The sequence below is a fragment of the Papio anubis genome, chromosome X (assembly GCF_008728515.1).
Source record: "Papio anubis isolate 15944 chromosome X, Panubis1.0, whole genome shotgun sequence".
Taxonomy (NCBI): Eukaryota; Metazoa; Chordata; class Mammalia; order Primates; family Cercopithecidae; genus Papio; species Papio anubis.
In genome coordinates this window covers 96,146,109-96,173,145 of record NC_044996.1, presented here as the reverse complement: position 1 = coordinate 96,173,145, position 27,037 = coordinate 96,146,109, and the positions used below count along the sequence as shown (strand labels likewise).

Below are 27,037 nucleotides of genomic sequence, written 5' to 3'. Positions count from 1 at the left end.
CTGCCACCATGCCCGGCTAAGATTTTTGTATTTTTAGTAGAGATGGAGTTTCACCATCTTGGCCAGGCTGGTCTCGAACTCCTGACGTTGTGATCCACCCACCTCAGCCTCCCAAAGTGTTGGGATTACAGGTGTGAGCCACCGTGCCTGGCTCTCTTAACCTTTTTGAGGCTAGGTTTCTACATGTGTAAAATGGGTATAAGAATTGTAGCTACCGTATAGCGTTGCTGTGAGGATTAAACATGAGTTAATGTGTGAAAAGCTGGTTATAATAAGCTTTGCATAAATGGGATTACTATTATTGGACAGGTCTGATCTGGAACCTGTGGCTACATAGTGAATGGAAACACTTTGAACTGACCCGGGAAGTACATGGTGGTGGAGGGACGATAGAGTAACTACCGTGAAAACTTTCATTTAGATGTAGGGGACTGGGTGGCTAGAGCTGTTAAATTTGGGCCTTGCTTGTGCGGTCTCTGTCTCTTAGCAACAGGTCTCAGAGCTCCCTCCACCCCTTGGCTCTCAGGTTCACCCAGCTCTCAGGAGTTGTCACGTTCTTCTCTCTGGGGCTCTTGGTGGCCTTATGAGGCAGGCAGTCTGTCCCCTGGCCCAGGACTGTATGTATTCTTGAGGTTAGCACTTAATAGGGGGGAAGTTTTGTCTTCTGTTTGCAGAGGAGAGTACACAGGCTCAGGCTTCCCACAGTTCTCTGCTCTTCTCTCAGTGCTGTCTCTCTTGGATTTTGTTTACCTGCTTTTGCTTACACTGATGTTAGTGAGGGTTAGTAACTATGGCTTTTCCAGTGGCCAGGAAGTACATATGGGCTGGGCATGGTGGCTCTTGCATGTAATCCCAGAATTTTGGGAGTCCGAGGGGGGAGGATCAGTTGAGCCCAGGAGCTTGAGATCAGCCTGGGCAACATAGTGAGACCCCCATCTCTACAAAAAAAATAAAAACATAGCGGGGCATGGTGGCACACGCCTGTGGTCCCAGCTATGTGGGAGGCTGAGGTAGGAGGATTGCTTGAGGCTGGGAGGTCCAGGCTGCAGTGGGCTGTGATTGTGCCACTGCACTCTAGCCTGGGAGACAGAGTGAAACCCCATCTCCAAAAAAAAAAAAAAAAGACTGAGGACGGTGGCTCATGCCTGTAATTCCAGCACTTTGGGAGGTGGAGGCGGGCAGATCACCAGAGGTCAGGAGTTTGAGACCAGCCTGGCCAACATGGCGAAACCTCATCTCTACTAAAAATACAAAAATTAGCCAGGTGTGCTGGCACGTGCCTGTAATCCCAGCTACTCAGGAGGCTGAGGCAGGAGAATCACCTGAAGCCAGGAGGTGGAGTTTCCAGTGAGTCAAGATTGCACCACTGTACTCCAGCCTGGGCGACACAGCAAGACTCTTGTTTCCAAAAAAATAAAAAACAGGTATGTATGGTTGTCTGGCCCCCAGCAGCCTTGGTTTACCTGCAGCAGGCAAAAGGGGTTCTCTTAATCCAGCTGTGTGCTGTCCCTATAGCCCCCCTCTTCATCTCAGCACTGCCACGTTCTGGCATCTTCATTTTCATATGCCCTGCTCCTGGCAACAGTTTCTGCACCTTAGCCACGTCCATATTTTGGCACCTTTCCCACTCCTGGAATGAGTTTCTGTATCAGTCACAGCTCTTTGATTGCATATGTTAGAAAAAATCCAAAGTAAAATACCTTAAAAGCCAGTGGTTTTCATACTTATTTGACCTTGAGCCTCCAAAATAAATATATCTTGCATTGTGACCCACTATACTCCTAAGTATAGAATAATGATGGCTTCTAAGTGTACCCTGTGCCAGGCCCTGTGGTAAATAACATGGCGTTAACTCATTTAATTCTCAGGACAACCTTCTGCTGTATATACTGTTGGTATACCCTCTTTCAGATGAAGAAAGTGAAGCACAGAGGGGTTAAGTGATCTGCCTGAGGCCATATAGTTGGTAAGAGGCAAAGCTTGGGTTTGAATCCAGGAAGTCTGCTTTCAGAGGCTATGCAGTTCTAAAGCAGTGGCAACTCTGGAAGAAAAAGGCTTTCGTAGGCTGGGTGTGGTGATTCCTACCTGTAATCCCAGCACTGTGGGAGGCCAAGGTGGGCAGATTGCTTGAGCCCAGGAGTTTGAGACCAGCCTGGCCAATATGCAAAACCCTGTCTGTACTAAAAATACAAAAATTAGCCGGGTGTGGTAGTGTGCACCCGTAATTCCAGCTACTCGGGAGGCTGTATGGGAAGATCACTTGAGCCCAGGAGGCAGAGGTTCCAGTGAGCCAAGATCACGCTATTGCACTCCAGCCTGAGCAACAGAGCAAGACCCTGTCTCAAAAAAAAAAAAAAAAAAAGAAAAAAGAAAAAGGGAAAAGGCTTTCTTTCTCTCCTGGCCTGCTTCCTCCGTCCCCATCCAGAACCCTCATGAGTCCTTTTGCTCTGAGCTATTGTGCATCTGGTCTTTTTGGCCTGTTTATTTTTAGGCACTCTTTCTATAATAGGTAGATTTGCTCTTTACCTATGATATGGGCTCCAAATATTTTTTTTGACTTTGCTTATTATATTTTTCTTTAAATATTTTCTTTCTTTTCATGCATTCAAAAGTACCCATCTTTTCTTTTATGGCCTCTGGATTTTGAGTCATAGAAAGGCCAAAGCTTTAATCTTGTTTCTTGTTCTCTGTAGCGTTGACTGTCTTCACTCTTTGGCTCCCCACAGGGCCCAGAGGCCTTGGGGAGCCGGGGGAGATTGGGAGGGTGGTGGTTAGTGAGAGAGTGGGAGTGTTTTCAGCCTAGGCCCAAGTCTCCCAGGGCAGGAGGACCCTGCCTGCTTCCTGATGGCCCCCCACCAACCCTCAGGACCTGGGCTATCCCTTGGAGCTTGGCTATCAGAACTTCCTCTACCCCAGTGAACCTGACCTCCGAGACCTGCTTCTCTTCTTGGCTGAGCGTCTGCCCACCGATGCCTCTGAGGATGCAGACCAGCCTGCAGGTACTGGGTGTCTGGGGTGTGGGTTGGGGTGGTGAGGGGAGAGGAGGGCCTTCTGGGGGCTGTAGGGCTGAGAGAGGTAGAGGTAGTGAAAAGGTTGATGAGTAGGGATGGCGGTATGTGCCTTCAGGAGAGCTAGGCAGGAGGATTAGGCATCAGAGAGGGGCTACAGGGCAGGGGGCAGGGGGCTGAGGTTGAGCTGACGCCGGTGGTGCATTGGTGCTGGGAGGGGCCTCCCTGACTCAACCCCTGTGCCCTCCCTCTCTCTCACTCTGCTTTAACCACTTGGGCCTCCTGGGTCCTTCTCAAACACACCTCAGTACACTCCTGCCTCTGCACCTTTGTATCATGGGTTACCCTTCCCCTAGGTATCCTCATGGTTCACTCCCTTACCTCTTTGAGGTTAGCCTCCTCTCCAAAGCCCTCTCCTGATCCCCGCCTGGCTGCAGTCTGGATGGTACTCAGAATCCTATTCATGATCTCTTTCCTCTGCTAGCTTGCCGGCTCCCTGAAGGCAGGGACCTTTATCCAGTTTGTTCCACGAAGTAGCCCTAGTGTCTAGAACAGCGACCTGTACAGAGTAGGTGCTCAGTGTTTGTTGAATGACTGAACGTGAGAACGCAAGCTGGATAGATGTGTATCTCTGGATGGGGGTCAGGAGTGGAGGCTGGTCTCCTAGGGTATACCCTTTTGGATTTGCAGCATTGTCACCTGATTCACTTCCTTCCCATCCCCCATAGGTGACTCAGCTATTCTCCTCCGGGCCATCGGGAGCCAAATTCGGGACCAGCTGGCACTGCCTTGGGTCCCGCCCCTCCTTCGCACTCCCAAGCTGCAGCACCTCCAGGTGGGACCCCCGATTCCCGTGGATCTTCTCTTGTCCCTGTCCGGGTGCCCAGGGTTTTGGCCCCCTACCCCTGGCGACCCTCTTCCCGCTTCATCCTGGAGGTTCTGAGCCTGCTCTCCCACCAGGGCTCAGCCCTCCAGAAGCCTTTCCGTGCCAGCAGGCTGGTCGTGCCCGAATTGAGTTCCAGAGGCGGTGAGCATGAGGCTGTGGGGAGGGGTGAGGAGGAAGGTGGGGGGGACCCTCATAGCTTTGCCATGCGGCAGGGCCAGCTGACTCTGTTCCTGCCTCCAGAGCCACGGGAGTTCCAGGCGAGTCCCCTGCTGCTTCCAGTCCCTACTCAGGTGCCTCAGCCTGTTGGAAGGGTGGCCTCACTCCTCGAACACCATGCCCTGCAGCTCTGCCAGCAGACGGGCCGGGACCGGCCAGGGGATGAGGACTGGGTCCCCCGGACATCCCGCCTCCCACCCCAGGTACAGCCGGATGCCTGGCTCCCTGCTGTCCGGGCTGCTGCTCACTGATGCTCCCGCTGGTCCTGTGCTCCTCTCCTTCCCTACTTTGTCCCTCCCTTCCGTTGTTTCCCCTCTGTGTGCACTTACCCAGCTCCCCACCTGAAAGAACACTGGAGTCAGAAAAAAGGAGAACCTGGGACAAGTCAGTATCCCTCCTCAGAGCCTTGGTTTCCTGTGCTAAAAAATCGGATAGTAATAGTGCTCTCCTCTCAGGGTAGTAGTTAGACTGAATAATGTGCATGAGATTCCTGGCAACTGGAGCAATCCGGATACCTGCCTTCATTCATTCATTCATTCATTCATTCATTTATTTGGAGTCTTGCTCTGTCACCCAGGCTGGAGTGCAGTGGCATGATCTTGGCTCACTGCAACCTCCATCTCCCAGGTTCAAGTGATTCTCCTGCCTCAGCATCCCATGTAGCTGGGATTACAGGCTTGCACCACCACACCTGGCTAATTTTTATATTTTTGGTAGAGGCAGGGTTTTGCCATGTTGGCCAGGCTGGTCTCGAACTCCTGACCTCAGGTTATCTGCCCACCTTGGCCTCCCAAAATGTTGGGATTACAGGCATGAGCCACCGTGCCTGGCCCTACTCTTTCTCTGTTTCTGCACTTGTCACTGATGTTCATTTTTCCGGTTTCTAGGTTTTTGCACTATTTCTGCCTGTCCCCATTATTCTAGTTCTGTGTTTTTGCTGCTTCTCTTTCTTACCTGTCTCCTCATTTCTGTACTGAATTTCTCTCTCGCTCTCTTTACCTATCTGTTTTCCCTTCTCTGTCCACTTTATCTGTTCCCTCTTCTTCTCTGGGCACCTTTGTATCTGTGTCCCCTTCTGCTCTGTCCACCTCTGTATCTGTCCCCTTCCTTGCTGTCCACCTATATTTCTGTCACCCCTCTACCTCTGTTTACTTCTTCATCTCTCTCCTCTTCCTCTCTGTCCATCTCTGTATCTGTTGCCCATTCCCTCTGTCCACTTCTTTATCTGTCCCTTCTTCCTCTCTGTCCACCTCTGTATTTGTCCCTCCTTCCCTTCTGTCCATCTCTTTATCTGTCCCCTCTTCTTCTGTCTTTTTTTTTTGAGATGGGGTCTCGCTCTGTCACCCAGGCTGGACTATAGTGGCATGATCAGGGCTCAAGGCAGCCTCGAATTCCCAGGTTCAAGCAATCCTCCCACCTCAGGCATCTGAGTAGCTGGGACTACAGGTGCATGCGCTCAGCTAATTTTTGTATTTTTTTTAGAGACGGGGTTTTGCCATGTTGACCAGGCTGGTCTCAAACTCCTGACCTGAAGCGATCCGCCCACCTTGGCCTCCCAAAGTGCTGGGATTACAGGCATGAGCCACCGTGCCCGGCCGCCTCTTCTCTATCCACCTCTTTGTCCCCTCTTCTTCTCTATCCATCTCTGTATCTGTCCCCTCTTCCCCTCTGTCCACCTCTGCATTTGTCCCCTCCTTCTCTCTGTCCACCTCTCTGTCACCCCTCTCCCTCTGTCCATTTCTTTATCTGTCCCCTTTTCCTCCTGTCCACTTCTCTTTCTCCCTCCCCGCATTCTGCTGTATTTCTGTCCTCTCTTCCTCTTTGTACACCTGGGTATCAGTACCCCTCCCCTTCTGTCCACCTTTATATCTGTCCCCTCTTCCTCTCTGTCCACCTCTGTATTTGGCCCCCCTCTCCTTCTGTCTGCCTCTTTATCTGTCCCGTCTTCCTCTGTGTCCACATCTCTGTCTGTCCCTCTTTTTTTCCACCTCTGTGTCGGCACCCTCCTGGTCTGTCCACTTTCTTATTTGTCCTTTCTTTCTCTGTCTTCACCTCTGTGTCTTTTTTATTTATTTATTTATTTATTTATTTTTGAGATAGAGTCTCCCTCTGTTGCCCAGGCTGGAGTGCATTGGCACAATCTTGGCCCACTGCAACCTCTGCCTCCCAGGTTCAAGTGATTCTCCTGCCTCAGCCTCCCAAGTAGCTAGGACTACAGGTGTGCACCACCATGCCCAGCTAATTTTTGTATTTTTAGTAGAGACGGGGTTTCACCACGTTGGCCAGGATGGTTTCGATCTCTTGACCTCGTGATCCATCTGCCTCAGCCTCCCCAAGTGTTGTGGTTACAGGTGTGAGCCACCGCGCCCGGCCATCTGTCTCTGTTTTTATAATCTATAGTAATTTTCAAACATAAATGTGGAGAGAATATTCTAGTGAATCCTATGTGCCATTTTGCCAACTTTTCTTCATCTGTTCTCTCCCAAATTTTTCTTCATTGCTGTATTATTTTAAAGCTAATCCCAGACATCATGTCATTTCAACTCTAAATACTTAGGATTACATCTCTTAACTCATGAGGACATTCAGTTTTCAAGGTAACCACTGGACCATTTTCATGGCTAATGAAGTTAACAATGATATCTTGTGGTTTTTGTTCTTTTTTTTTTTTGAGACGGAGTCTTACTCTGTTGCCCAGGCTGGAGTGCAATGGTGAGATCTCACTTCAGTGCAACCTCCACCTCCTGGAGGTGGAGTGCACCAAGTTTTGTATTTTCAGTAGAGTTGGGGTTTCACCATGTTGGCCAGGCTGGTCTTGAACTCCTGACCTCAGGTGATCTGCCTACCTTGGCCTTTCAAAGGGCTAGGATTACAGGCATGAGCCACTGCACCCAGCCAACAATGATATCTTAATACCATCCAACACTGAGTTCATAATCAGATTTTCCTAGTTATCTTGAAACTCTCTGTTCTTTTCCCTCTCTTGCCTCTCTCTCTTTGCCTCCTTCTGTACCTGGTACCTTTGATTCCCTGTCTCTGCTTTGTCCCCTGATAACCTGTCTATGATTCTCTTGGATTTGGGGGCTCTAGGCTCACCCCGCTCTCTTCCCACATTCTTCTCCAGCATGGGGATTTAGTGGGTGGAGAGAAGTATGTCTGTGAGCAAGAGGAGACCCCTTTCCTCAAGGAGATCCCGGGCTGGTGGAGCAGTAGAGCAGAGCAGGGCCTGCCTTAGTGGGAAGGCTGGAGGGTGGGGATGACTTGTTTGTATACTCTTGTCAGGGGGTCCTTGGAGGAGGCAGGGCCTTGGGTGCTAGGTGGGCCCCTACATCCTTCTGCTTCCCCTGCCTTTTCTCCCAAGGAGGACACACGGGCTCAGCGGCAGCGGCTGCAGAAGCAACTGACTGAGCATCTGCGCCAAAGCTGGGGCCTGCTTGGGGCCCCCATACAAGCCCGAGACCTGGGAGAGCTGCTGCAGGCCTGGGGTGCTGGGGCCAAGACTGGTGCTCCTAAGGGCTCCCGCTTCACGCACTCAGAGAAGTTCACCTTCCATCTGGTGGGTGCACCTGAGGACATGGGATGTGTGGCTGGATGTGGCAGGCTTGGAGGGTGGCTTTTTGTGTCAGTGCCACACCTTTATCCACACACAGGTTCTTGTGTTCCCACTGGACAGGCCCTTGCCCACTGGGGGTGGGTACCCAGAGGTCCCCTAGCTTCTTAGGGACTTGACTGGAGAAAATGTGAATAGGTGGGAACCATGCAAGGGTGTGGGGGTGTTCTTGGGGCAACACCCCCTTTCCTCAGGCAGTTTCCTTTGAGCATATCTTCTGTCCTAAGATGTTCACTCTGAGGGCCCCCCCATCCTTCTCATGGGCATTTGAGGCTTGAGAGATGGGCAGGTGGGTAGGAGCTGTGTCAGGGTCAGGGAGCTTTCTCCATGAGCAAGCACTCTGGCCTGAGGTTGCAGATGGTGCCTTTACCCACATAGTCACAGTCTAGCCGCCATCAGTGCTTAAGTGGGCACGCATGCTGCACTGGGGGCAGTTCTCAGGGGAGGCTGAGGCTGGGCCACGTGAGGAAGGGCCTTCCCCGACAACCAGGATGCCCCCGTCACTCCCCTAGGAGCCCCAGACCCAGGCCACCCAGGTGTCAGATGTGCCGGCCACCTCCCGGCGGCCTGAACAGGTGAGCAGAGTGGGTTGGAGAGGGGGTGTCCCAGGCCCTTGCTTGTCTACTGGGCCTGACACCCCAACCCTGACTGGCCTGGGCCTCCCAGGACACATGGGCAGCTCAGGAACAGGAGCTCGAGTCCCTTCGGGAGCAGCTGGAAGGAGTGAACCGCAGCATTGAGGAGGTTGAGGCCGACATGAAAACCCTGGGCGTCAGCTTTGTGCAGGTGAGGGGAGGGGGAGGGGCTGCACGTTGGGCTAGGTCAGAAGGAGGGCCTCAGGGTGTGAGGGACTAGACGGGACAAGAGGTGCTCTGTAGAGGTCTGCACATGGCAGAAGGGTTCCTGAGAGCCGTTGGGGATCTGTGGGCATCTATGGGGCACTGTGGGTCTGCATGGGCAGGGGATTGAGGGGTCCTCAGAGGGTCTGTGGGCATCTGTGGGGCAACATGGGTCTGCATGGACAGGGGATTAGGGGGTCCTCGGGGTCCTTGGCACCAGCGTGGAGCTGTCAGAGAGGCCTGTGGGGGCCACGGGGGTGTACAGTCATCTGTGGAGCTCCATGGGGGCTGTGGCATGTGACTGGGTGTCCGCGGGCCAGGCAGAGTCTGAGTGCCGGCAGAGCGAGCTCAGCACAGCGGAGCGTGAGCAGGCCCTGCGCCTGAAGAGCCGCACGGTGGAGCTGCTGCCTGATGGGGCTGCCAACCTTGCCAAGCTGCAGGTGGGGTTGGGGATGTGGCTGGGGGGGGGGAGGCAGGGCGTGGCTGGGCGGGGTTGGAGGGCCCAGCCTGTGTGACACATACCCACCCCCCACCAGCTTGTGGTGGAGAATAGTGCCCAGCGGGTCATCCACTTGGCGGGTCAGTGGGAGAAGCACCGGGTCCCACTCCTGGCTGAGTACCGCCACCTCCGAAAGCTGCAGGATTGCAGAGAGGTAAGCAGTGGGGCACTGGGCTGTGGGCAGGCCAGGGAAGACTCGTTCCCTCTCTCGGGGGCCATCCCTGTGCTCTGCTCACTGTCTTCTGCCTGTGGGCTCCTGGCAGCTGGAATCTTCTCGACGGCTGGCAGAGATCCAAGAACTGCACCAGAGTGTCCGGGCAGCTGCTGAAGAGGCCCGCAGGAAGGAGGAGGTCTATAAACAGCTGGTAAGGCCTGTGTGAGGGACCTGGGTAGCTTAGGAGGGTGGGGGGCAGGTCCTGGGGCAGTGCCTGCTATGTCCCTGCCTAGGTGTCAGAGCTGGAGACTCTGCCCAGAGATGTGTCCCGGCTGGCCTACACCCAGCGCATCCTGGAGATCGTGGGCAACATCCGGAAGCAGAAGGAAGAGATCACCAAGGTACGCCGCCAGGGCCACGGAGGGTGGGTGATGTGGGCTGTCAGGCATAGTGTGGCTGCACACAGGGACCTCACACCCTCAGGCGGAGCTGTCCAGTCGCACTCTAACACAGAATAGTCACACACAATCCATCCCAGTCACCCCTGACACAGTGACACAGTCCCTGTCTGGTGCACATGAGGACCCTCCACTGCAGCCAGCCTGCCCCAGGCAGGGGCTCATGGCCACCATGGTGTCTGCCAGATCTTGTCTGACACGAAGGAGCTTCAGAAGGAAATCAACTCCCTATCTGGGAAGCTGGACCGGACGTTTGCGGTGACTGATGAGCTTGTGTTCAAGGTGTGGGGCAGGTTGGGCTGGGGTGAGTGGGGTGAGGCTGGGCTGCTGCCTTGTGCATCTGCTAACGGGCTGGCTGGGGTCCAGACCCAGGCCCTGTGCGAGGCTGGAGGTGCACTGATGCCCAGGGCTGGCTTTGTTTCATGGAGGATGAAGCTAGTGGGGTGGTGGGAGAGGGTGGCCTTCTTAGGGCATGGAGATGGTCAAGGGCAGCCCACTGATACCTTTGAGGTCCCTGTGTCTGGTCAGGATGCCAAGAAGGACGATGCTGTTCGGAAGGCCTATAAGTATCTAGCTGCCCTGCACGAGGTGAGGGGAGCCATGTGCCTGGGGTGGGGCTGCTGGGGGTGGGTGGGGCTGGGTGCAAGCCTTCTGCTCCTGTTGTCCCCAGAACTGCAGCCAGCTCATCCAGACCATTGAGGACACAGGCACCATCATGCGGGAGGTTCGAGACCTCGAGGAGCAGGTAAGGCCTGGGGGCAGGATGGGGAGCCAAGGCAGGCGGGGGGACAGTTGCTCAGGTTATGCTGAGAGAGGCCGTGGAGCCAGACACAGCCTATGGCTGGACACCCAGCCCTGCCCCTTAGTGCCTGTGCCTGTGACCTGGGACAGGCAAGTGGCCTACTGTGAGCCCCAGCTTCCACCCCAAGGGCCCTCCTTCCTGCTTCCCAGGGCCATGGGCAAAGGCTTCAGTTTAAAGATGTAGGGGGAATCCTGCCACATGGCAAAGGATGCTTTGGGTAGAGGGAACACCATGTGAGTCCTGGCCATGGGACAGAGCAGGCTGTTGTTGAAGGTGGTGGGAGGGGCCCAGAGTAGCTGTGATGGGGGCTGGCGAGCAGGAGCTGGGAAAGGGGCTGTGTGTGCGCTGAGGGGGCATGTGTTCACGTTGCCTCAGATCGAGACAGAGCTGGGCAAGAAGACCCTCAGCAACCTGGAGAAGATCCGGGAGGACTACCGAGCCCTCCGCCAGGAGAACGCTGGCCTCCTGGGCCGGGTCCGGGAGGCCTGAGGAGCTGCCGGCGGAGGTCTCTCCCCAGCCTCAGGCAGGGATTTGGGGTGCTAGAGGCAGTGGCCAAGCACATGCCCTAGCTACTTCCTCCACTGCCCAGTTCCTCCTGCTGCAGCCTTGGACCCAGACCCCTGCCCACTGACCGCAGCCCTTATATGGGGTGATAGTCCAGCATGTGGGGAGCTTGGCTGCAGTTTATTGGGGATGGTACTGTGGGTTGGGGGCCTTGAATCCCAAATAAATGAGTAGTTCCTCTGCAGTCTAAGCTGAGGCATGGATCAGGGCTCAGAGAATGGGAGTGAGGTGAGTGGCAGGGGAGACAACGGGATATTTTTGGCAAGTCAGTGTGTGTGGCTGTGTATGTCTGCATGGGACTCGAGACCCACTGTGGGGCTGTGCGTGTGCACATGCGTGAGGTAACGCAGGTGAATTCTAACAGGCCGTGTGTGTGAGTGAGCACGTGTTGGGACCTCAGATCCTGAGAGTACTGACGCTGCTTCTGTGTAGGCCTCTGGGCACACCCGTGTGACAGTGCCCCTATGGGTCCTGAGGCTGGCTGTGGGTGTGCGCCTTGGGGGATGTGGGTTGTCAGGGCTGTGCTTGTGTGTGATTGTGTGACGATGCAGCTTTGAGGTTGTTTGAGTGTACTGAGGCAGGCTCTCTGTGTTTTGGGGTTTATGTTGAGTGAGGGACAGGATTGTGACATTTTGTGTGTCTATGTGACTTTTCCAGCCCTGAAGTCATCTGTGCGAGCAGCTGAGGCAGGCTGTGTGTGGCTGGTTGTGAAGGCTCTTGTTTGGCTGCAGGGCTCGACTGGGGGGTGTGTCTGGGGCAGAGGTCGGGGCTGGGGCCAGGAATGAGGCCCCTCTGAGCAGCCTTGGGGCAAAGGATATGATGGGGGAGGGATGGCTGCCAATGGGGGAACAGGGGCCCTGGCAGGCAAGACAGTGGAAATCTCACTTCTTGTTCCCTGTGGGCACATCCAGGGCCTGTCATCTCTGACCCCACCACCTCTGCCTCCCACCAGTTTGGCCCCTGTTCGTCCGTCCTCCTTTCCTTGATCTTGAGGTCAGGGGCCAGGTGTAGGGTTGGAACACCTGCTTGGCCTCTGGCTCCGTTTCTTGCGGAACTCCAACTCATCCACGGTCCACACAGCCCCCTTCTCGCTCTCCACCCGCACAAAGCACTTGTGCAGGCTCAGGTTGTGGCGGATGGCATTCTGTGGAAGGCCGGGGACAGGGAGCAGGTGAGCGTCAACCTCTGAGGCCAGCAGCCACCACCAGCAACCCACATCCCATTCCTCCCCAATATGCCTATAAGCCCAGCCCCAGGCCTGCCCACTTCGAGCTGCGGTGGCACTTGAGGCCATCCCAGCCACCGCCACCTCAGAGGAGCTCACCTTCCAGGTGGCAGGATGGTTTCTGAAGAAGGCGAACATGCGTGTGAACCAGTGGTAGATCTCATTGAGTGTCCGCTGCTTCTCTGGAGCCTCCAGGATGGCCTGGAAGTTGGGGGGTGGGATAAGGGGCACGTTCCCCAAAGTTGGGGTTTAGAGGGGCTGTGACCTACCCTGAGCCATCTGACATGGGGGTGGAATTGTGGGGGCAGATAATCAGGGACAGGACTAGATGTGGGGTGAAGCATGGGGTCAAAGATGGAGTTAGAAAAGGGGTGAAGTGTCGGGTCGGGCAGGGTTAGATGTGGGGTATGGGTATGGTTGTTCTGGGATTAGGTAACGGATCAGGACTGAGGTTGGGAGTGGGGTCTTGTTCAGGGCTAGGGCTGAAGTGAGGTGAAAGGTCTGGGATGGAGTTGGAGTTGGGGTTCTCTGTGGAGGTGACATTTCAGGGTTGGGGAAGGTGAAGGGTCAGAAGTGGGGTCAAGGATTTGGAAGGGGTAAAGGGCGAGGCCAACTTAAGGGTCAGGGAAGGGGTGGGTTAAGAGTCAGGCTGGGGGTGAACTCAGGTGGGTCTAGGGGTGAGGGATGGGATGACGTGGCTTTAAGTCAGGAGCCAGAGATGGGTTGAATTATTGAGTATCTTACATGTCAGGGACGTGGTTAGGTGATTAGGCTCAGGGCAAGGATGAGGTTAGTTGTGGGGTTCGGTGTGGAGTGAGGCTGAGGGTCAGGGAATTTGATCAGTTTGAATTCAGGAATGGGATTACAGAGTCAGCGATGATGATTGCAGTGAGGTTATCAGTCAGGATGGGACTAGGTCAGGGCTTCAGTTCAGAGATAGTTGGGGAATGTCTGGTATCATGTAGGGGTGAGGTTCAGGTTTGGGGTTAGGTGTGGGGCTAGGATGAAGGTTCTGAGAAGGCATTGGGGACGCTGAGATGAAGGAGCTGGGATGGGGTGATGAAGTTAAGGGTCAGATGAGTGTTACAAGGAAAGGCTGGGAATGGTGCCCAGCTGGGGGTGTATTGACATACTGGAGTACGTTGGGGCCAGGGAAGGAGATGGGGTTGGGTTGGCATAAAGGCTGGGGAAGGAGTTAGAGTAAGAGCTGGGGTATGTTTAGGGCAAGGTGCAGAGACGGGGTTAGCTTTGGGCTATTTTATAGGTCCAGGAGAGGGTTAGGTATGGGGCTGAGGTGGACATCTGGAAGGGGATAGGTTTAGGGTCAGAATTTGGCATGCTCTGGCCTGGATAGTGGTTTAGGTTTGGATTTGTGGACAGGTTTGGGGTGAAGCTAGCATGAGGGGTCACATTTGAGGCGTCGCTTGGGGCTCCTTGGGGCTGGGGCTTGGCAATGGAGGAACCCACTCTGAGGGCGCTCAGAGGGAGACAGGAGTTTGGGAGGCAGGTCCCCCACCCCATCTTTGTCTTCCTCCTCCTTGGGGCCGAGCTGCCCTGCTTACCCAGCGGATGAGCGTGGCATAGGTGAAAGGGGGTCGCATATTGTGGAACTTGAAGTAGTCCATGTTGTGAAGGAACTCTGTCAGAGGGTGGGGATGAATCAAGCCCCATGCAGGACCTCCTAGCTAGCTCCCTGTCCCCTCTCCCTACAAGGTGAGTCTACAGGCCTGAGATCTCACCATCAACACCTGTGTCCACGGGCACAGGTACTGTTTGCTGAGCACCTGACATAAGTTGTATCATTTATTCTTTGCACCACTTCTGCCAAAATAGTTCTCCCCGAGGTTGCAAAGAAGCGGAGTAACTTGCATACCAAAGGATGCAAGAGGTTAAATGGCAGAGCCAGGATGACAGTCAAGGTCTCTGATCCCTGCTAAGCCTACAGGCCAGGCCTGGTGGATAGCAGTGGATAGGTGAGCTCGGGCGAATCCACCCCGATTTTCCTTGGTCAGGGGAGGAAAGGAGGTGCTCCTGGAATTACTTAGCAGGGTCCCTCCCTTCTGATGGCCGAATGTAGTAGCTGGAGTCCAGAGTGGGTGAGGCATGGCCCCAATCCCCAGGGGAGTCAGAGCTAGGGGCCAGACACTCGAGACCATATGGGGGACTTTCAGGCCACGAACATTCTGAAAGGAAGCTTTTGTGAGCGGATGCATTTTCCCAAAGGCTGAGTGGTGGCAGCTGCGGTGGTGGTGGTGGTGGGAAGGGGCAGCATGGAGCTCCTTTGCACCCTCCTCCCAGAGCCTGTCAGGATTAGGAGCTTGGGAGCACTGTGTAGTGCAAGGACCATTCTTACCTGGGAATGTGCTGTTTCCATGGCTACCCCACAGGTGCCTCCGCACAGCAAACAGGCTGTCAGGGGCCTCCCGGGGGCCAGACCAGGCTGGGACGGCACTGCCTTGGCTGCCAGCAGCTACAATGCAGCAGGAGCCCTTGTCAGATGATGCCTGGGGGAGGGGTAGAGGCTGGTGACCCAGAGGCTTAAACTTCCCACTTTTTACTTTTTATTTTTTTTGAGACTGAGTCTTGCTCTGTCGCCCAGGCTGGAGTGCAGTGGTGCGATCTCGGCTTACTGCTATCCCCCGACTTTCCGGGTTCAAGCAATTCTTCCTTTTTTTTTTTTTTTGAGTTGGAGTCTCACTCTGTCACCCAGGCTGGAGTGCAGTGGCGCGATCTCAGCTCACTGCAAGTTCCGCCTCCCGGGTTCATGACATTCTCCTGCCTCAGCCTCCCAGTAGCTGGGACTATAGGCATCCGCCACCACGCCCGGCTAATTTTTTAGGTTCAAGCAGCCTCAGCCTCCCGAATAGCTGGGACTACAGGTGCCCGCCACTATGCCCCGCTAATTTTTGTATTTTTGGTAGAGACGGGGTTTCACCATGTTGGCCAGGCTGGTCTCGAACTCCTGACCTCATGTGATCCACCTGCCTCAGCCTCCCAAAGTGCTAGGATTACAAGCGTGAGCCACACTGCACCCGGCCCCACTTTATTTTTAAATCAGTGTTTTCCAAAGCAAAGACGCCCTCTTCTAAATTCCAGTCTGAAGTGGAATCCCACAAAACAGCATGAGCCATATTTGTTACAGCGCAGGTGTGGATGTCGTATGTGGCCACTGATGCTGAGACCATGAGCTGGGGTTGAATAGGGCTCTTTACCACTCAATCGTGACCTTGGGAAAGTCACCTAAACCTCCCTGGCCTCAGTTTTCCTCATCTGTACATTGGCATCATGAGAAATAAACTACCACCAGCAAAGCACTCAAAAACAGTGCCTGGCCTCCAGGGCTGGGTTCATGGGTGTGTGACCTGTGTGGTTATGTGGCACCCTGTGCTTTGTTTAATGCTCTGTGGTCGCCATCTTGAAATCTGAACAAGGGGCCCTGCAGGTTACATAGCTGGTCCTGCTGGCGCACAGCCTGCGCCTGGAAAGTCTTTGGCTATTTGCATTTGCTTTGACAACTCAGGATCACAGTGTTTGGGGATCTTGGGGTCAGAGGGTTTGTAAGTGGAGGGGGACAGATTTCTAGGTCTGGGCATGTTTGGAGCTGGGGACAGGGGACCCTAGCTCTCAGGACCTGCATGTGAGGTTAGGTTCCCTGCACCCTGCAGACCTCCTCCCTGCCCCCCAGCGGTCTGAGTCTGCCACCACCAGTCCTGGGGTCGCTCACCACAGATGAAGCCTTGGTCAGTGCCATTTTCCCAGCCAGGTGGGCCTGCATAGCACTCAGCTTCTCCTTCTCCAGCACCAGCTGTGAAATGGCACAAACATGAGGCCTCAGCCTGGCCCTTCTCTGCCACATCTTTGCCCAGGCTACGGTATTCCCTGGGAGTGCCCACTCCTCTTCCTTCCTTTATATCAGCCCTCGTCCCAGGTGAACTTGGTTTCTGGCACATGGTGGACAGAAAGTTTTGTGTACTATCCCTGTCCCCTACCCCCCACTGCCCTGGCATTACCTGCTGCTCCAGAGACTGTACCATCTCTCTCTGGAGGAGACATTGTGCCCTGCCCTTCTCATCCAGAAGATGGTCTGCTTGGCAGTGCCTAAGTAGGGAGAAGATTCCATGCAGGTGACCATGACAGGCCTGGCCTGGCTCAGTGCTCTGAATGGGGAGGGCCCAGACCCTCTGGGAGGTCTCTCGTTTGAGCCCCAGCTCCTCTCCCCTCTCTATCTCAGTCTCTGTCTCATACTCCTCATTCCCTTAACACATGCCACTCAGCACCTACTGCATGTCAGGCCTGAGCTCACCACTTGAGCCTGGCCAGGGTGCTGGAGATAATATTGGAAGTGTGGTGAGCTGAGAATGGGCCAGGGAGGTGAGAGTGGGCAAGGCATTCCGGGTGGAGGGGACGGCCTGTGCAAAGGCCTGGCTGCAAGGAAGATAGGACATGCGGGGTTGCTGCTAAGGGTTGTGTGCAGTGTGTGTGTGAGAGAGAGAGAGAGAGAGAAGAGAGAGAGAGAGGCATGGGGGGACTGAGGGGAGGCAGCAGCAGCCATCTAGAGGAGCTAGAACTTTGGGGACAGTAGAATAAGGCTGGCATGTTGGCATGAGGAGTAGCAGGGCAAAGCAGTTAGGAGTGCAGAATCTGGAGCCTGGCTGCATGGGTTCAAATCCCAGATCTGTCACTCAGGAACTGGGAGATTTTGATCAAGGCACTTAACCTCTTTGACCTCAGTCTCCTTGTCTGTAAAATGGGGGTAAATAACAGAACAAATGTTTCTTATTATACATATGAGGAAACTGAGGTCCAGAGAAGCTAAGTAATTTGTCCAAGGTCACACAGCCAGTCAGGGATGGAGCTGGGATTTGAACCCACAGTCTCAGAGTTTAGCTCTTTCATCTTACTACCTATTGGGATTAAGCCTGGGCTGAGATCTGTACCCCAGACCTCTCCCCACAAGCCAGGGCCAGTGGACTGGCACAGGCCTGGGCCACTCACTTGAGGAAGTCCTCTGGCTCTTCGAAGACCTTCTCACATCCGGGCCACTTGCAGACACCATTTGCCAGCAGTGGGTAGGAGCTCTGGGGCATGGCCGAAAGGGTGCTGGGGGGATAGAGGGTGTCAGGGGAGGGGATAGGAGGGTGAGGATCCTTCCCAGCCCTGTCCACTGACCTGTCCTTCCTGGGTGCACCAGGATTTGGGAAGGTGCAGAGCAGTGCTGGTTCCCTGGACACCCATTCCAGGCTGGCCACGTTGATCCCTGTGGGTGGGGACAGGGCATCTCTGGAGGCTGTGGGCTGGGCTCTGGAGCTTGACCCACAAGGCCTCTCATTTTGAGCTTCCCACCCTCCTGAGCCTCAAAAACCCTGACTCCCAGGGGGCTCTGCTGTCCCCAAAGTCCCAGGCTTCTGGCAGAGAAGCTTAAAGACGGCCATTCGCAGGTGCTGACATTTTGACTAGCTTTGTAAAGCTCTGTGGTTTCGTGATTTTGACATTCTGCATCTTTAAGGTTCTGCACCTGACATTTTTTGGAGGTTGGAGTTTCCAAGCCTCTGAGACCTGACACCTTTGACCCTCAGAGGACTGCAATTCAGAATAGCCTACACTGCTCACGGCCAAGGATCTGGGGACCCAGGGGTTCTGTGAAGCCATGGGGTATGGGCTGAGGTGTTACCAGGTGGGAGGCCAGGCCGGGCCTTGAGGGAGAAGACCCCAGTGGCAGTGGTGGGTGGTGGGAGGCTGATCATGGCTGGGCTCTCCAGGGGGTGCACCTGCAGCACAGGGGTCCGGGCGTGGGCATCCACCGTTGAGAGCTGGGGGGCACATGTGGGCTGTGGTTCAGCCTGGCTTGGGGTCCTTCCCCACAGTTCTCCCACCTGCTCCCTCCTCCCTGCCCATTCACCGTCCATACCTGGTGCATGAAATGTGGCCTGTCCTGGAGGAGTGCCTGTAAGTGGGGCAAGGGGCCCAGCCGTGCCCCGGAGGGTGCCACCATGACTAGGGGCAGTGTGGGCAGCTGGGCAGAAAGGCAGGTGGGTGAGAGGCCATCCTGATCCTCAGTGTTCTGTGTCTAATTCATATACTCTGCACTGCAAGCCCACATGGTAGATGCTATGATCGTCCCCCTTTTATACGTGTGGAAACTGAGGCTTATGGAGATCGAGTAACTTTTTAAAGATCAAACAGCTAATAAGTCGCAGAGCTGGCCTCAACCCTATCACCTCACCTCCTTGGCCCCAGTCCTCTCCTCTTGTCACATGGGGATGGGGACACATAGCTATGCCTATGGGACTATAATATGGCCTCCTCTTCTCCTGAGACAGGGATTGGGAGGTTGGGGAGAGCCTCCAATCTCTGAGGCCTGGCAGGTGGGGACTTTCTTGGCCCTGCAACATCTGCATAAGTCACAGACTTGCCTGGGACCCAGAAACCACTTCCTGTGCCCCAGCCAGCCCCCCTCCCGCCCGGTGCCACAGTAAAGGTCGGCACCTGTAGGTCCAGGTACCCCACCCTGCCTGCCCCATCCTGGGCCCAGGGCCTCACCTGCAGCTGCGATGGTGGCATAGGGTTCAAGGAGGAAGAGGAGGCATGAGCCCCGCCTCGAAGATCTCGGCCCTGGAAGATTCCCCCAGGGCCCCGGGCCCCCAGCAGGTCTGAGGCTTTGGGCGCAGCCCTCCAGCTGGGTGAGGCTCCTGGGGATGGGCCAAGGGCCAAGGAAGGGGCCGAGGGCTTGCCTGGCCTGGGGTTGGGCATCGGGTCCTTGTCCAAGGGCAGGCTGTGTAAACAATAGGGGAAAGGAGTCACACATGTGCTAGGGCGGTATAAGATACTCAACCACCTGAACCACGTGGACACCCCTCTGGTCAGAGCAGGCATTGGCTGGGACATGTCCCGAGGGGTCCCACAGCTGCACCCCAGCTCTGGACACACACACACACACACACACCCAAGAACACAGGTACACATGCATACCCACACACGCCCCACGTGCAGAGGTCCAGCACCTGGCTTGCCTGCCCACGCTAGCACAGCCCTGGTGTAGATGTGTCCTCTATGAGGGCAATGGTTGTTTCTCCCTCCACTGGAGAGCTGTTTCAAGCCTCAGGCCTCCGGCCCTCCCGCACCCTGCACAAGCTGTGTTTGCTCATGTTGCCGGAGCTGGGCTTGGACTTTCTCCTGGGAGTCCTATTTTGCCCCAGTGACTAGGCACGGACTCAAAAGATTCATCTGGCTGCTGTGAGTGGAGCTAGTGAGAAGGCTATTGCAATAGTCCTGGCAAATGATGATGCTGGCACAGAATGGGCTGGTGGCAGTGGAGAAGGTGAGAAGTGGGTAGATTCTGAGACTTAATCTGCAGCTGGATCAGGAGCAGTGCTGGCAGCTTGGATGTAGTGGGTAAGAGGGAGGGTCAAAGTAACATGGGTTTTAGCTTGAGCAGCTGGAAGGACCGAGCTGACATTACCTGAGATGGGGGACATGGCGGGGAGTTGGATTGGGGGCAAAAGTGCAGGTGTGGATAGACATGAAGAGTCTGGCATTAGATGTGTGAGTGGAGGAGCTGAGGGGGCAGCTGAATACGGGGGTCTGGATCTCAGGGCAAGGAGGTGAGTCCAGGAGTGTGATCATGCATGGATCCAGCATGGCAAGTGACAGAGAGGAGGAGAGACAGGGTCTCTTGAGCTGGGGCCTGTAGAAGCTTCTCAACCCAATCCCCATCAGAGTTCACTCCAATTTCTGGCCCTCGAGCCTGGCTCATCCTACTCACCCTGCCTCAAATGCCCACTCCTCCTCTTCCCCTGTCCAAGCCACGCAAGGCCTGCTCTTCTATTGTCCTCACCTTGAAAGCCCTCCACAATGGCTCCAGGCCCCTCTATTGAGCCCCAGAATCTTCCACTCCCCGAGGGAAGCACTGGCTTTTCAGGATCCTGTAATCCTGGTCTGAGAGGAAGCAAGAGCTGGAAGGGACTGCCCAGCCAACCCCATTATTACAGAAGGGGATGCTCAGATGCCGAGTTCCATAGTCCCATAGTGACTTGAGAACTCCACTTCTTTCTTTAGGAAGTGTTTCTGTGTACACATTTTATAAACTCTCTGGTGTGTGTATGTGTGTGTCTGTGTGTCTGTGTGTCTCCGTCTCTCCGTTCCACCTCACAGCACTGAGTTGGGCACACAGCTGCTGAGAGCAGCCCGGGGGAGTATGGAAGGGTTCTGGGGGAGCAGTTGCTCCTTCCTTTCTTTGCTGTCACCTCCTGGGGGTTGACAGAGCTGTGGTGCTGAGGGAGATGAGTGTGAGAATCCAGGTATTAAGTTCTTAGTCTCCTGGGGGCTTAGAACATTACTTCGTGAGAAACAGAAGTGTAGGTCTGTGGAGGCTCCAAACAAGGGCCTGGGAGAGCACTGGTGAGATGAGAAGGTGAGTGAATGAATGAAGCCAGAGATGGGGTGATGTTCCTTCAAGCCGAGGAATAACAAAGATTGCCAGCAACCACCAGAAGCTGGGGGAGAGGCCTGGAACAGCTTCTCCCTCATGGCCCCCAGAAGAAACCAACCCTGGCAACACCTTGATCTTGGACTCTAGCCTCCAGAACTGTGAGATGATCAATTTCTGTTGCTGAAGCCACTCAGTTGTGGTACTTTGTTATAGCAGCCAGAACAAACTAATACCGATTTTGGTGCAAATGGATATTTTCCACCATTCTGGCCTGGCCCATGCGGCTGGCCTGCGGTCACTTCTGAAGCTGCCTGGACACTTGGCCAGAGCTAAGAATTCTCCCCAAACACATGTGGGATGGCCTGACTCAGTGAAGCATAGATACATTTTCAGACAGGGATGTGGAGATGATCTGTCTGGGGGTAGGGGACCTAGAGGGCCGGGCTGGGCAGCCGGCTTCCTGCACTGTCTGTTGGGACATCCCTTTCTGACTGGGTTTCTCAGAAGCTGCATGGGGGATGTTTCTGGGACGCAGATTATGTTTTCATATCGGGGTCTGCATCTGGGCCCTGTTGTCACAGCCCCCGACTTGCCCAGATTTTTCCGCCATTGACGTCATGGCGGCCGGATGCACCGGGCTTCATCAACACCACGGAGGAAGAGAAGAGGGCAGATACCCCACCCCACAGGTTTCGTTCCGAGAATTGGCTGCCCTGTCCTGCAGCAGGCTTGGCCCAGGTGGGGTGACGTGGGTGCTAGTGGATGTGGTGTCCATCTGGCCACCGTGACAAGCCTCTAGCTCTGTAGACCTGGCCCTTCTTGGGTTGTGGAGAGGACCCAGGTTTGAAGCTCTGAGAGTGCCAGGCAGGCTCCACAGATACTGGGACCCCTGGGGTCTTCAAATAGTATAACACCAGGACTTCAGAATTATAGAGCAGCATTTCTTAGATTTAAAGGATCCTAGAATCTCAAAACCACAGACTGTGGGGTCTATGGTCCCAATGTCTCAGTATGTGTAGGGCCAGTGTCCCTGGTATCCAAACTCCCTGGAACCACCTGAAAGTCAGGCAGCTTGCTGCTTTATAGGGCCTCTTGCCTACCAGACCTGGAACCACAGCTAGCCTCCCTAGGGCCTCAGTCTCCCTGTCCACTCTAGAACAACATTCCCAAATACATGGCCACTCCGCCAGAGATGGCAACGGGGAGGAGGTGGTTGAGGCTGGTGTGCCTTTGGCCTGGGCCTCATCGGGGGAGCTGGAAAAGTCTCGGCCTTCACCAATACAGAGCCCATCACCAGACTCTCTGGAGGGGCCCCACAACCAAGGTTTTCAGGGACCAGCACCAGCTCTGGGGACACACAGCCTGACTGACTGACATTCCTCCATCATCACCACGCTCTGGCCAACTAGGCCTCCTGACCCATGGAGCCCAGGGCCTCACCTAGCCCAGCTCTTGTGAGGCTGGGCCCCACAGTGTGATCGTGGATCGTCCAACCTGTGAGAAGCTGGGGTCCAATGTGTGAGAAGGCAGAAGGGGGAATGGTAGCCCAGGTCCCCCTTCCCCCTTCTGGGTGCTGAGGGATAAACTGAGGCCTGTAGTTGAGGAGAGAGCCAGAGCCAGGGTCCTACCTAGAGTCCTGAGATCTAGGCTTGGATTGCAACTCTGCCGCTGCATTTTGGCGAGACCCTGGGATCTCTGGTCCTCAATTTGCCCTTCTACACTGAGCAGGGAGAGGCGTGGAGTCGACGAGGGCCAGGGCCCTTCTACACTGTGTCTGGTTAAGTCATTAGGTGTCTGCAGGGCTTCAAGTTGACAAGTGCCCCTCTATCCAGGGGACTGGCTGAGAGATAGGGATACATAGAGACAAAGAGACACACACAAAGAGCGAGCAAGAGAGAACAAGAGATAGAGACACTGAGAGAAATGGAGACATACATGGAGAGCCAGAGTGCATATGCGCGAGAGGATTGCCTCAAATAAGAACGTTTGCTGGTCTCTGGCTGGTTCAACTGATGCTGCCTGAAATAATCAAGAATAAAGAAGGACAAGGTGCCAGGGACACCCGTGGCTGGGTATTGAATTGTATTGCAAAGCAACAATCAGCAAAACAATGTGGTCCTGGTATAAGAACAGATACTGGGGAAGAGAACAGAACAGAAAGCTTGGACATGGACCCACGTATGGAGAGAACTGAGTTTGTGATGAATGTGGCATTTCAAACTGGAGGACCATGGAGGATGGATTGTTTAACAAATGTGTCTGAGATAATTACAGAGAAGATAAAGTTATTGAATGAATAATCAGTCCATTATCCCAGCAACCCCTCCCTGCCCAGTTTGAAATGTCACCACCATCATATACCCTAAAATACCCAGATCCATTCAAGATATAAGCTTTAATACCTAATGCTGATCTTGGGTTTATTGTGTGTCAGGCCTTGTGCTAAGTATTTACTGTGGTTAAAAATTTTAATCTAAACAAAGACTCCTGAGGAAGGTACTATTATAATCATTGCAGTACATATGAGGAAATGGAGGTATGGAGAGGTTAAGTGCCTGGCTAAAAATCACACATATGGCTTGGGGTGACGCTGGGTTTGTCCCAGACAGTCTGGCTCCAGTACCCACACTCTTAACCTCTATAGTAAATGGAAAAAATGAAGCCATAAAAGAGACTAGAAGCCAACATAGGTGAACATTTATCTCATTTTCAAGTGGGAAAGGACTTTCTAAGCACAAAACCAGAGACAGAAGCCACAGAAAAAAAGACTAACCTATTTGACTATATAAAACCATCATAAGCATCACAAAAAAACACCATAAACAAATAGAAAAAAACAAATGATGAATTGGGGAAAATATTTGCTATATATGTATGGCTGATGAAAGGTTAATAACCATTCCAAATAAACAGCTGTGGCAAATCAATAAGAGAAAAATAAGATGAACACCCTATTAGGAGTAAGGACGTAAGGACGTGACCAGACAACCAAAAAAGAAAAAAAAAATAAGAAAAAAGCACAAATGGCCAACAAACAGTAAAAGTAATCAAAAGATGCAAATTTCAACAATGTGATAATGTGTTTTTCTTACCTGTAATGTTGGGAAATAATTAAAACATAGTAATACTCACCCAGGGTGAGGTTAAGTAGAGGGAGCATAAAATAGGACAATCTTTTGGAAGGAGAGTTTGCAGAGAGGGTCATAAACTTTAAAAATGCATGTTCCCTTTGCCCCAGCAACTCCCTTTTCAGGAATCCAAGGAAGCAGTCAGGGAAGTTTATAGAAAAAAACAAGAAACAACTGGAATGTCCAACAACTGGCACTTGGTCAAATCAATCAAAGTTCATGCTGATGTGAGGACAGTCTTATCCCTCAGGAAAGATCATGTATTCAAACAATTTTTAGTAAGCTTCAAAAACACTACTATTAATTGAATAAAGCAGGAACAAAACCAATATATAGCATGATTCTAATTTGGTTACAGAGATACTAATAGCTAACACTCCGTGAGCACTTATTGTGTGCCAAACGCTATGCTAAGCCTGCAGAATCGAGCTCATCCCAGCCCTGAACAACCTGCTCGCTTCCTGAACATGGACTCTGGTCACACACATGCAGTCCTGGGGTAGGTCCACACAGCTAAACCATGGTTGACAATGGCGTGAAGTGCTCCCTGCCCCCACCCCCACCCCAAGGGTCTCCTCTAAAGTGATACACGCAAAGTTCAGTTAAGTGCTCAGCTTGCCCAGGCACCTTGCAATCCTGCCACCAGGGTGAACAGAACTGATGCTCACTCTCATAAAATGTAAAGGTCCTCAGTGACATTACTATTATTAAGCGCCAGCTGTGTACAAAGCTCTAGGCTGGATGCTGGCTGGGATGGCGGGAGGGTGGGGGGAAGGCAAGAAAAGAGAGTGGGAGAGATGGAGGAAAGGAGATCGATGGAGTGTAGTCAAGATGGAGGAGACAGAGACAGGGGAGATGGTCAGAGGCCAGGAGAGATGCGGGGAAAGAGAGTCTGAGTGTAGCAACAGACAGATGGCGGGAGAAAGAGAGGCAGAGAAACACGTAAAAGAGCGAGACAGGGTGAGCAGAGAGACAGAGAAGGATGAGAGGCATCAAGAGCTAAGAGACAAAGAGATGAGAGAGATGCAGTTGAAATTTTCAGTTGCACCTGGACAGCATTTCAAGTTGTTCAAAGCTCTGAAATCCATAAAGACTGGCAGCTGACATATTTTTAAAATCCTATCCATCTACGTATCAATTGATGAATTCATTTATCTTTGCCCCTGCCCATGCATTAAGTACTTCACCTTTGTCTTCTGCCATTTATTCTATTATTATTTTTTTAAAGACCTTACCTGGCTGGAATCACGGTAGCTGGGCACATCCCAATGTACCAGAGGGCCCCTGACCCCCCGGTGCCTACCTCCCTGCCATCTCCTCCAATGCGGCCCACATCTGGTAGGGGAGAGCGGGGACACTCACCTTGGTGAAGTGGACTGACAGAAAAGGATCAGCCTGGCTTGTGGGAAACTGTCACGTATCAAAAACAACTTTGCTTTTATACCGAGAAGAAAAACCACGCTGTACGGTGTGGAAGCCGCAGACCTCTCTCTTCTAATAATCCAAATTTTTTTTCGATGAGTGTGTACGCTGATAATCACGGGGTGGGGGGGGGGTTCTCATAGTTTTTTCTCTCTCTCTCTCTGTGTTTCTCCTTTTCTTGATTATGAGACTTAAACGGAAATTTTGAAATTTTGGGTTTTTTTCTTTGCCCTTTACGAGTCATCTGAAAATATGATTTCTTCCCCTCACCACAGAGGTGAGAGGTATCAATGAGATAATAGGGCTCATGAGAAACCACAGTTTTTAAAACAAAAGTGTGTAAAGTGTGAAAAAAAAAAAAAAAAAAAAAAAAAAAACAAGGGAAAAGAACTAAAATAAATCACAGGGCCAACCCGAGGCAGGCAGAGACACCGTTCTGTGAGTGAGAAGATATTTGAGGGTCTCTGGGGGAAAGAAAGAGAGAATCTGAAGCTCTATGTGTGGATGGGAAATGCCAGTGAAAGAGACAGAATAGGGCTGGGTTCCCAGAGGCCTTGCCCTGCTCCAGGCCTCAGTTTCCCCATAGATGAAATTGATATGGTCCCCACTGCTCAAACTACCCAGCGAGGGGAGTTCTGGACCCCCTGCAACACCCCTCCCACAGAGGGTGAGGGGCATGTAAGTTACTTCATGGAGAAGAAAGTGGAGAGTCCACCGTCATCCCCTACAATTCATGGAATCGAAGAGTCGGAGAATCCCTGGCTCCCAGAATCTACTGATAGTTACTGAATGAGGAAAGAGAAAAGTCTTGCCTCATCACGTTTTAGGGCTTGAGTGCCCTGACCCAGCCACTGTCCCACTGGGAAGGTCCCTAGCAGGTCCCCAGTATTAATGCATCCATCCTCACGAAGAAGCCCAGAGGCCCACTGGGACCCTGACCCTCTTGTTTCAGGAACATCATGGCCTGATCCTTCTGAGGCCCTCAGCCTTTGGGATCTTTTGCTTTGAAAAGCCCCAGATTCCAAGGATTTAGGATTCCAAATATCCGCCATCATCTCAGTAGCTGATGTTTATCTTGAATTTTCCATGGGTCAGATACAGTGCTGAACATGTCTCACAAGTGATCATGTTCAAACCTCACCATGGCCCCTTGAGCTCCATCTCATTATTATTGTATTGCTGTTATACAGATGAGGAAAATGGAGGTGTAAGTAGTCAAGCAACTTGCCCAAGATCACAGAGCTGGCGAGTGTGGGTCCCGCTTTCTTTGGTGCTGGGCTTTGAAATCCCCAAGTTTTCCTGAACTTGATGGTCTCAGGTTTTAAATTCTAGGATGTGATGACAGGGAGATCCTGGGATTTGGAGAGTCCTTGGAGACTTGAAGCTTGTGAGGTTTTTAGGTTGTCCGGGAATTGGCAGCTGCATTTCTTGACCTCAGCAGGCACTCTATCCAACCACTGGTCAGCATGGTAGACCAGCCCCCAGGGGCTTCTCCTGACAGGCCATGGTGGAGACTTCCAGCTGCCAGCACCCTGCAAAGCCCAGGGTTCTAGTTGTCCAACGTCCACTCCAGCCCTCTACAAGACTGGCTTCAGACCTGGGGAAGAGAAATTGGAAAGGGCTTTTTATTTATATGGTACAAATCTGGTGGCCAAGATCCACCCCTTCACCCTTTTGCCCCCTTTCCTCCCCCAACCTTCTAAGCCCTCATAAAAAGGAGGGCCTCTTTCCTCAACTCAGACTCACCCTTCTGGAAAAGCCCAGAGTGGGCCTGATGGCCTGGCTTTGTGAAGACAAC

The 27,037-nt window shown here is 53.2% G+C and overlaps 2 protein-coding genes across 11 annotated transcripts in view; one reads left to right on the top strand and one right to left on the bottom strand.

Annotated features, from left to right (window-relative positions):
• Positions 1-11,226, top strand: part of CCDC22 (coiled-coil domain containing 22) — a 14,877-nt gene extending 3,651 nt beyond the window's left edge. The window contains exons 3-17 of the mRNA XM_003917702.5: positions 2,867-2,999; positions 3,737-3,843; positions 3,969-4,035; positions 4,135-4,313; positions 7,472-7,666; positions 8,233-8,295; positions 8,387-8,506; positions 8,880-8,999; positions 9,096-9,212; positions 9,322-9,423; positions 9,506-9,613; positions 9,857-9,952; positions 10,199-10,258; positions 10,341-10,415; positions 10,848-11,226. Of these exons, the coding sequence (XP_003917751.1) occupies positions 2,867-2,999; positions 3,737-3,843; positions 3,969-4,035; positions 4,135-4,313; positions 7,472-7,666; positions 8,233-8,295; positions 8,387-8,506; positions 8,880-8,999; positions 9,096-9,212; positions 9,322-9,423; positions 9,506-9,613; positions 9,857-9,952; positions 10,199-10,258; positions 10,341-10,415; positions 10,848-10,961 (1,656 nt within the window). The 3' untranslated portion in view covers positions 10,962-11,226. The remainder of the gene's footprint in view (positions 1-2,866; positions 3,000-3,736; positions 3,844-3,968; positions 4,036-4,134; positions 4,314-7,471; positions 7,667-8,232; positions 8,296-8,386; positions 8,507-8,879; positions 9,000-9,095; positions 9,213-9,321; positions 9,424-9,505; positions 9,614-9,856; positions 9,953-10,198; positions 10,259-10,340; positions 10,416-10,847) is intronic.
• FOXP3 (forkhead box P3) lies at positions 11,138-27,012 on the bottom strand. Of its 10 annotated transcripts, XM_031660882.1 has the most exons (12): positions 25,053-26,996; positions 18,802-19,033; positions 18,170-18,274; positions 17,933-18,071; positions 17,431-17,518; positions 17,257-17,361; positions 16,272-16,359; positions 15,986-16,066; positions 14,615-14,765; positions 13,824-13,900; positions 12,361-12,462; positions 11,138-12,180 (listed from the first exon to the last, which is right to left on the bottom strand). In XM_031660882.1, the coding sequence occupies exons 1-12, from the start codon at positions 25,079-25,081 to the stop codon at positions 12,031-12,033; spliced, it is 1,347 nt and encodes a 448-aa protein (XP_031516742.1). In that variant the 5' UTR covers positions 25,082-26,996; the 3' UTR covers positions 11,138-12,030. The 10 variants fall into 10 exon arrangements, 9 of the variants coding, with proteins under 9 accessions (XP_031516742.1, XP_031516741.1, XP_009195848.2 ...); XM_031660881.1 differs by having other exon boundaries at positions 17,257-17,518; positions 25,053-27,000; XM_009197584.4 differs by having other exon boundaries at positions 17,257-17,518; positions 25,180-27,000.
• Between the last annotated feature and the right edge of the window lie 25 nt (positions 27,013-27,037).